Below are 9,947 nucleotides of genomic sequence, written 5' to 3'. Positions count from 1 at the left end.
TTCCCTACCAGTCACTTCCCCCCTAGAATTCTTCCAGGTGTTTTTGTTACATGATGTGGTACGTGCTCAGCTGAGAACAAAGTTTCTTGGGCGTGTGGGAGGGGTTAAAACCCTCCCAGCTGATGCCTTCCTGCGAATCTACCCTCCCTCCCTAGTCATCTCACAGCAGAGAAATAGTGATCTGGATCCCCAGTCTTCTTTCTGATGCTGAACACACTTAATTTGGCCCTTAAATCAGCTCTCATCCATCATTTTCCTGTTTCTTTCCAAAGGCCTTTCTGCTTGCCATGGCTACTACAGCTATGAGAAAAGAGGAATGTCAGTCACGTTTCCTTTAAATCAAATGCACAGCTGCAAGGAATCTAGACAGCAAAAAATGCCAAAAAGAGTTGGGTGGGGGGATGTCATTCCTTCTCAAAATATCCAGAATAATAATAACAGAAGTGCCTTTCCTTTTCTGGGTGATCAGGTTAGTGTACAGCACTCAAGTTGGAAGTGGGCTAAGTATGTTTAGTCCCCCCAGAACTGCATTATACACAATGGAAATGACATTCTGAGCACATTTTTTTCACAGCCTGGTCCTCCACCTCACCCCAGCCAAAGATATCTCTCATACCTGAGTCATACTCTGTAGTTCTACATGAAAGTTCCTTCATTTGGGGTATGGTGAAAAACACAGTGAACCCACACCCTCAACTTAGGATCAGAGTGAGAATCCAGGGATGTCTACCCATCCATCCACGCATATCCCAAGCACCGGTTTGTCTTCTGTGCAACCAGCAGGACGTACTGCCTGTCCTTTGTAAAACGTTTGTTAATTACCTAACTGCCATATCCAGCTAATTCTACATGGTAAGTCCCAAACATAACATGGCAATTGAGAAACAAGCTAATCTTAGATTACAGGAGACTGTAATGGGCAGAGGCCTGTCTTTCCCACTGACCTATAGGCATAGCTATGGGAGGCTAACTAACACAGAAGAGAAGACTCAGAGCAAGGAGACAGAATGGCGCAAATATGCATGCTCAACAATGCTAAAAAAGCTCAGTGTGCTGGCATTTCGCCAGGTCTTGTCACTTCAGTTCTGCCCTCTCCTGTATGTTCCCAGGAAGCTCCCTTGCTCGAGCTGTGAATCAGTGCTTGCTGTGCTGGTCTTCTCCTTTCACTACTCTTCCAGGGGCAATGGGCTGAGGCTGCCAGCAACAAGCTCTGCACACTGGCTGGGTCTTTGAGAGGGCTGAGTTCTACTGGCTGTGGAAGCAAATATAGCATCCTCATGCTAAGTTCAACAGTATTGGCTTTCTGCTTCAAGCAAGAGCATACAGCACACAAAGGGGATTTTCACAGCCTCAGTGGGGAGGATATGACATCACAGCACTGCTAATAGGTGGTTTGGGAAATGCAGGATGTAAATAGATGTTTCCAACAAGAACCCTGTAATCTTCTATTATCAGAGTAATAAGCAGGCAGTGCAGTGCAAAGTGGCAGGAGCAGATGCAGCCCAGCTCTCCGTAGCTCATAGCTGGGGCTCTAGTCACATTATAACACATGTCCTACATGCTAGAAACATCCTGATTCTAGGTATCTGGTCCACACCTGCCCAGAGGAATTCACCTTATTCTTTTAGCTTTCAGTCTGGATTGTTTGTACAGCATATGCTCTTTTTGCAATAGATCTGTGATAGGAAGCCTTTGCTCCTGGGCAGGTAGTTCAAAGATAAAGCAGGCACAGGAAATGGAACAAACAACCAATAATGAACCTGTCTTTCTTCATGAATATGCCCAATCCCCTTTAAAAAAACAAACCCTCTTAAATAGTGGCTATCACTATATCCTGTGGTGGTGAGCTCCGCAAGTGAATTGCTGCTATCAATGTTATTGTCTATTGTTTTTATGATATTTAATGTGATTTTATTGTAAAGAGTCTTTGACTCAATTTGTTGTGATCCGCCCTGAGCCGGTTTGGGGAGGGTGGAGTAAAAATCCCAAAATAAAATAAATAAATAAAATCCCAAGCCTAACATTCTATTCTGACCACATTACAACGTGCATGTGTGTGTGTGTGTGTGTGTGTGTGAAGGGCCATCAAGTCACATCCTACTTACGGCAACCCCAGCAAGTGAGAATGCACGGGTGGTTTGCCATGGCCTTCCTCTGCAGAGTCTTCCTTGGTGGTCTCCCTCCCAAGTTCCAACCCTGCTTAGCTTCTGAGATATGATGAAACTGGGCTATACCATGCTGCCTTCCCTCCCCTACATTACAATACATTTGATTAAATCCCCAGCACAGAACTTTGACCAGATGCCAAGCTGTACTCTGAATTCTGGATGGGAGGGGGGCTGGAACCTTGCTTTTGCAAACAATTGAGAAGGTGCACACACTCTTACTCCAGTAGAATGATAAACATGTAGGTGTGGCTGGGCCCATATCACTTACGACTATGCAGAAGTGGAAAGCCTACATTAGAGCTCTCCCAGAGTTCTTGTTCTAAGGCAGACTGTTAATGTCAGAAGAGCAAACACATCTCTATCAGGATCCTACCATGGCAGCTGCAATTTCTTGGAAGAGATGCCCCTGTACCTCCCCGGTGTAGCATCAACACTGCCATTAAGACGACTGTCTTGCTTTGCTGTAAAGAGGTGCAAAAATCATGTTCTATCACTAACAACCACATAAGAGGGCATCCAGGTGAGAAAGGCAGCCGGAGGAATCCACCTGGTTGTGAAGAGGTGCTAATTAAATATGCCCGCAAATGAGCGACTCATTTAGAAGTGAAATGATTTAATTTAAGCCCCGGTGATGAATTAATGTGCACCTGTCTCACCCTTAATGGCGAGCAAATGAATAAATAAGTCAGGGAAGGAGGGGCACCCAGAGTGCAGCTGAAACCTATTATGCACAGTTCTTCTACTTCAACTAAAGGCTCATGCCAGCCCCCTTCCCCCCTGTCCAGGGGGTAAAAGCTGAGCACAGTATACACCACCTCCACGCCGGCCTCAAACCCAGAATCTTACAGTATATCAAACCTAAGCCAGCAACATGTGTGTGTAAGTGTGAGAGGGGAGGAGACATGCCTGCGTGTTAACCTTCATTCCTGACACGCATACCCTGAACAGCTGTATGACCAGCAGAAACTGGCATGAAGGTCCAGTGATTAGGCAGCCAGTGTTCTTTCTGCTATACAAGAACCCTTCCCAGAAGCAAGCTGGCAATACTCTCAACCAATGCTCGCTCTAAGCTGACTCACACTAACTCAGCTTAGAGGGAACACTACCCTCAACACAATACAGTTTTTGAGGGCAGGCTGGGTGGAGGGAACTAGCCCCATGGTTCAGCTCAGGCATTCCCGCAGTGCCAACAAAAAACCACCCTTCCTAGGCAGTGTCACGGGACAAGCACCACAGGCGTATCATACTCAGCTCAGTGTTTATGTATTATCAGACCACCGATCTGTCAAAGTCTGTATTGTCTATTCCGGCTGGCAACAGCTCTCCAAGATCTTAAAGCAGAGGACTTTCACATCACCCACTATCTGATTCTTTTGCCTGGAGAGGCCAGGGATTTAACCTGGGATCTTCTGCATGCCAAGCAGATGATCTACCATATCCAACTCTGTTATTAATGATGGCAAGCCAAACAACCCATGGTAGCATAACAACTGACCAGTGTCAAGGTACAAAGCTTCTTAACTGGGGAGAAAAAGGGCTCATGAATCAGTCAGTGGTAATGTGTCAATGTTGCCACTGAGGACAAAACTCCCACCATCTGTGGAACCAAAATGACCTGCTATGGTTTTGGGAAACTGCCCTGATCCTGCAAGGAGTTATAAATGCAGCAGGAGCAGCACTCTAATGGACAGTTCTATCCAGGGCTGCTTCCTTATGGGCCTGTTTTCTCAGATGGTCTTGTTGGATAGGAGGGAGCCCAGGGAATAGCCAGTTCAGAGCTTGTGGCACTGGTTCTGGTGGGCACATTGCACTGGTTCTGCTGCTGGTCTTGTAAACATGCCCTCTCACACCACACCACACCTCACTTAGTTTCTACTGCAGAGATTCTCTGAGAGAAACTGCTGGGCTGTTGTTTTATCTACCTGCCTTTGAAAACAATGGAGGATTGGGGCACCCTCTTTGGATGGCCCTAGAATTGGACCCCCTGGTCCAAACTTTTCCAAACTTAGGGAGAGGCTCCAGCAGCTACAGGACAAATTTGGTGCCCCTACCTCAAACCCCCTCCCCCCCAGCCCACTGAATACTTCTTAGAAGATTTTGCCATTGACTACAATGGTGCCATAGGATATAATGGAGCCAAAATTTTTTGGTATTCCTGAATATTTCCAGATACCAATACATTACCGGTATTGGTATTTGAGTATATTCAGGAATACCGAAAAAAATTCAACTTCATTATACCCGAATCAGAAAAAAGCCAGTCCCCCCGCACACCCCCATTGTTGGTTTCCGGGTCTTCCTGTTCTCCCTTTAAGGTTTGACTGCTTCAAGATCCAGCACTGGAGGGATCCTGTCAGATCTGGGCAACCAGAGACCCAAACACTAATGAGCGTGCATGGAATGCAGATGGGTATACAGGAAAGCAGGCATATTGGGAAGGTCATGCCAGTTTATTTTGTACACTCGTCTAATTATGAGCCCAGCTTGGAAACAGTATTCTTCTTTTTGCTATATCCTGTGGATCTGCAGTTTTATGTAACACAGTTTACTTGAGCCCCTTCCCCCTCTAGTTAATCACTGTTTCCTCCTGCCCTCCCAAGCACTTGTAATCTTGTATTGTGGGTAAGGCTGGTATCACCTCCCCTGAATCAAGGGAGATATGGAGCAGCAAGGGGAGATCAGGGGAAAAGTCAGATAACAATTCAAGTGGGCTTACTAATGCATGCAAGGGACTCTTCCTCAATTTATCCTCCCCCCCCCACTCATATGAGAGTGTTTTATTTATGTGTAAAGCCCCTCACAGCTGAACTGGGCCCTGCAGGGCTAGCTACAAGCACAGGAAAACATTTATCCTGCTACTGTGACTCTAATAGCTGCAAGGGAACTTTTTTTCCAACGTAGCAATTTTTCAGATTAATCATCTGCCCGCTGAACGGTTCAGCATGGAGAGAAGGAGCTTGGCAGCAAGAGCCATAGCAATCCTTCGACTCGTGATACTGCTATTTCCACCTCCATCAGAGTATAAAAAGCACTCCAATGGCTACTGCACGTTACATTTCCCAACACAGATATGAATAACTATCAGAAAAGGGTGTAAAATGTCACATGAGAATGGTTATGTAAAAATCTGTATCCCAATACACACATTGGGTAGCCAATTATATACTGGCTATCCAGATGTGTGCACTGGCAGCAAAACAAGTAGTCAAATGGCTATTCCCACCATTCATTTTACTATCTTTGTGCAGCATGAGCATTAATACCACTACCGTAAATGGTAGTTGTGAAGTGATTCAAATTGGAGGCAATGAAAGAACTGGGAGGAACAGGGACAGCAGTGTGGACTGAGGGTCAGGATTAAATTGTCCTGGCAGGTATGGGAGTGGGGGGAGCCCCCTGGTACTAGGAATTCATGGATAGAAGCAGGATAGAAATTCTTTCCTTATTTCAGTAAGGTTGAGCTGAGGAAGTGCGGGAGAAAGTAGGATCCAGCAGAATCTGGATCCCAGAGGATAGCTTAAACTGGCTCACCTCATATTCCTGGGAGAACTTCAGCCCATCATTGGCCTTCAGCCGGTCGATGTTGTCAGCGAGGTCTGTCACTGGAATGGGAGGGTGGTCACGCATACCTGCCAGACCAAACAGATGGAAGGGAGAGGAAGGAGGAAGAAATTACTGCTCAGTTAAAGAGGAAGTTATTGTTTCACATGTGCACAGTGGCTCATATGACAATGTGTAACGCTCGTGAGATGGATGGAGCATGAGTGAGATCACAAGGAATGCAGTGCTCATGTGATGGCACAATATATGCCTGCATGCTCAGACAGGGCAGCAGCCAGCCAGGTGGCTTCCACATCTAGGCAGGAAAGGATAAGAGGGCTTGGGAAGATGCTCCTGCACAGATTGAGACAGGGGCAGGTTAGTAGGGGCTCAGTAACTCAGTACAAAGCTCTTGCACGAAGAGGTGCCCTATGATGCAGAAACAGAAATCCTGAACAGGTGCCTCCTTTGCTTGCTTGGGACCATAACCTTAACTGATGTCTTCCATACCTTCTGTGCCTGAGGCAGCAGACAAATCTTGAACTAAACACAGTTCCACTGTAGGAGAACCAAGAATTCCCATCTCATAATAGCCAAGAAGTTTAAAATATTGGTTACTCCCCCCCCCCCATTGTTTTGGCTACTGATGGGCAGGGGGTGGGGGGAAGGAGGTCTGGGCAGTAAGATTTTTGCAGTATCAAAATATTAAAGAAAGCTGTGCACAGAGTTCATCATCACACAACAGGCTGGTAAGGTGACCTCCCTCTTTATTGCTCTATGACACTCAAAGCAAGCAACATAAAATGAAACAGGCAACAGACCCCTTTCATAGGAAGCCATAGCTAAAGTAAAGCCTAAAGATCTGAGGGGCACAAGGAATTCCCAGCTCTCTCCTTTACCCATCCAGCACCACAAGAGCAGAGAATTAAAGCAATATTTGCAGGGGACACATCTCATTTGAAGCTCATCAAAGGGGTGAGGGAGAGTAAGTAAGAGAAACTACAAAACATGTCAAGGCACTCCAAGAAGGCAGTGCCAATAAAGGCAGCCGGACAGTGGCTAACAAGCACACTTAGAGAGGATGATCAAGTTCTAGCTTATTGGACTGGAGTGTATGTGGGAAGAGGGAGGAGCACACTTCATTCATTTGGGGAGGGAATGCTATGTTGCCTCCACGCGCTTCCACTGTGCCCTTTGCAGCTGCAGCCAGGACATGTCTCACTTCAAGTTAAAGCTGTCCTCAAAATCTGTCAAGCAAAGAGCTTCTGCAGCCTAATCCATCTTTGCTGGTTGCACTGTTGTGAAAACCTTGCCTCCCACTTGCAAGCTGGAGCATCTTGTGTGAGCCCACCAGAAACTGACCACATGGGGACAACCTAGCCCACTCACATGTGCTATCGTTAAGACTATGGTGAGTGAAATTGATCTTCATGACACTGAACAGAAAAATAAAAAGGATGAGAAAGGAGGAAAAATAAGAGAGAGAAGAAGCAAAAGGAAGAGAAGAGACAACTAACTTGAGATATTCGGGCAACTGGGGCCACTGGCACCTGCAAGAACAGAAATCCCATTAGCAGTTACTGAGGGCAGAGTCAAGGGAGATATGGAGGATGTTCAAAAGGCAGAACATAAGCCCTCCCTGCATCTTTATAAACCTTGAGCTTGGGGAAGGAATTGCAACTTGTACATTTGCTACATATTATGCAGAATGGTGGGTAATAAGCATTAGCTATAAACCAAGGTCATTTCACAGAAAATTTCACAACCACCAAGAAGATAGTGGTTAGCTTTCCTCACCATGGGCATAAGCAGATACAAAGTTTTGCCTGTGTTCCTGAAAACACAGTTCCTATTTGTGGCAGTACCTCCTGTCTCAAGATCCGGCTTCCCCTGCTGCACCAGCCAGCAGCTGAGCCTCGAACCAAAGTCTAGTCATAATTCACCCAATCACTTAGCAGCGACATCACCCTGCCTGACCTGCCACAACTCTGCAAAATGGTACATGAGTACAAAGGAGCTGACAATTCATGCAAGAACCTGTGTCTGAAGTAGCAACTATTAAAGTGATAAGCTTAATATTTAATAACAGCAGCCTGATTAATTATGTACTGAGCAAGGCCCTTCCTGCCTCTACATTTGCCAGTGGGGATATCAACTACTAGATTGCTCAGGCTTCAGTTGCTGCTGTCTGGACTACAGAAGGCATCCATCCATCTCAGCATGGAGGTGGGGCTCAGTGGAAGCAGCCTAGTATCTTAAGCTACAAAAACAGAGCCAGAGCTTTCTTCTGCACATTGACCGCACTCCTAGCGGCCAGCTGAAAAGACAAGAACGTGGTAAAGACCACAAGTAGCAGCTAAGAAAAAGACCCCGCCCTTCACTACCTAAAGGAGTCTCAGAGCGGCTTACAATCTCCTTTCCCTTCCCGTCCCCACAACAGACACCCTGTGAGGAAGGTGGGGCTGACAGGGCTCTGAGACAACCGCCCTTGAGAGAACAGCTCTGAAAGAATTTGTAACTGACCCAAGGTCACACCAGCAGCTGCATGTGGAGGTGTGGGGAATCAAACCTGGTTCTCCCAGATTAGAGTCCGTGCGCCCAACCACTACACCAGACTGGCAATCTACCTGCTTCTGGACATGTCTCAGATTCAGAATATGGCTCATGTAGGGCCCCTGAAACTAGTTCCCTGCCTCAGGCTTTGTCAAGATTCCTTTGCATAATTGGCCTTGCACCCACATAGGGTTCCCTGCTGTGATTCTCTTCATGAGAGATCTCATGACCACCTCTAGATCCCACCACCAAGTCCCTTAATGTGAACTTCCCCTTATAGAATAGGCAATGCTCCCATCCCACAACTCCATAAGCCATGGCTACATAGTCCTTTTCACTGCCCTGCTCTCAGGGTAATAGTGGGATGGAAGAGTCAAGCCTTCAGTAGAGAGAAATGAGATACACAGCGGCAGACTGTTCCCACTATGATGTACCAAGAAGTGCTTTTTTCAAAGTCTATTGCTACCAGAGCAAACAGTCTGGAAGGAAAGGAGTGCAGGCTGCATCTGAAAGCCATACTTGCTTAAAGGCAATCTCGGAAGGTAGGACAGCAAATTGCTTTTGCACTAACGAGAAAGAATGCAGCACCCCCAATCCTGGTCTACCAACTGACAATGTAATCCCAGTCTTGTTTGAAATGAGGATGCTATGGCACTTCCAGAAAGCAGCCAATCCATGAAACATTCCCTGTTTAAGAGCCATTGTTCCTGCTGACACAGGCAGTGGCATCCACTGTAACGAGTCATAAAAGCTGCACTGCAGGAGCTAAGTCACACTGAGCAACAAACCAACCTGTTGGGACGGCATCCACCCAGACTGCTGTTTAACAGTGGGATCCATCCACATGTAGGCCTTGCCTCTTGCTGGTTAATTTGGTTGAAATTTAGAGCAGAACCTGGGTCAAAACCAGATGTTGGAACAGAATATAAATTCTGCCCAGCCTTATTAGAGATAGTTCCTCATATGCCCCTCTCTTATGTCACACACATGGTCAGACCTTGGAGCAAGCAGCAAGCTTTTGTTTTGTTTTGTTTTGTTTGTGGTTAACAGCAGTTGTACATATGGGCAGTGTAGTAAGCCACTGGCCATAGAGTCTGACTGGGTGGAGTGCACACATTCCAAGAGGGAAGGTGGACTGAGAATTTCCTAGTCATGTACATCTGTCAGCAAGAAAGGCACAGAGCTCAGCAGGGATAGGAGACAGAACATTTAACTCCTACCTGGTGTTTGGTAATTGAGCCGTCTCATTTCAACAGGGTCCGATGAATGGGCCAGCAAGGAGTCCTTCAGGCCGATGGAATGTTCATCCTTGGCAGAAGGGGAATTGGCCCTTTTCCTTGAGGAAGAGAAAGCACAGCTCACAGAATGAATCTAGGCATGGCCCAAATGGCAGAGACTCAATAACTAGGTACACCAAGCAGCATGAAGAACTCATAACCTCTACCCAGTTGCCAACCCCCCCCCCATTTTTCTGCACAAGATAATTTATTAGGGGTTATTTCCTGTGGTAGAAGAATATATTTAGATTTTGCCAAGTCTTTAAAATTATTTAAAATATGAAAAGTTGTAATATAATAGGGTAAGGGCTCTTCAGGGTGAGTTTTATTGGTCCATTAATACTTGTCTTGAATGGCTGAAGGCCCCCCAGGCGTGAGTTAATGGAACAATAAAATACACTGTTGTCTC

The 9,947-nt window shown here is 46.2% G+C and overlaps 1 protein-coding gene across 1 annotated transcript in view; it reads right to left on the bottom strand.

Annotated features, from left to right (window-relative positions):
- The window catches only part of PTPRF (protein tyrosine phosphatase, receptor type F), a 670,152-nt gene that overhangs the window by 60,293 nt on the left and 599,912 nt on the right, over nt 1–9,947 (bottom strand). Inside the window, exons 22-23 of the mRNA XM_015410174.1 lie at nt 9,482–9,597; nt 5,700–5,797 (exon numbers count right to left, since the gene is read on the bottom strand). Coding sequence (XP_015265660.1) covers nt 5,700–5,797; nt 9,482–9,597 — 214 coding nt within the window. The remainder of the gene's footprint in view (nt 1–5,699; nt 5,798–9,481; nt 9,598–9,947) is intronic.

Source organism: Gekko japonicus, unplaced genomic scaffold (assembly GCF_001447785.1).
Source record: "Gekko japonicus isolate JY-2015 unplaced genomic scaffold, Gekko_japonicus_V1.1 scaffold771, whole genome shotgun sequence".
Lineage (NCBI taxonomy): Eukaryota > Metazoa > Chordata > Lepidosauria > Squamata > Gekkonidae > Gekko > Gekko japonicus.
Note: the sequence above shows the minus strand (reverse complement) of the source record. Positions and strands in the feature narration are given on the sequence as shown.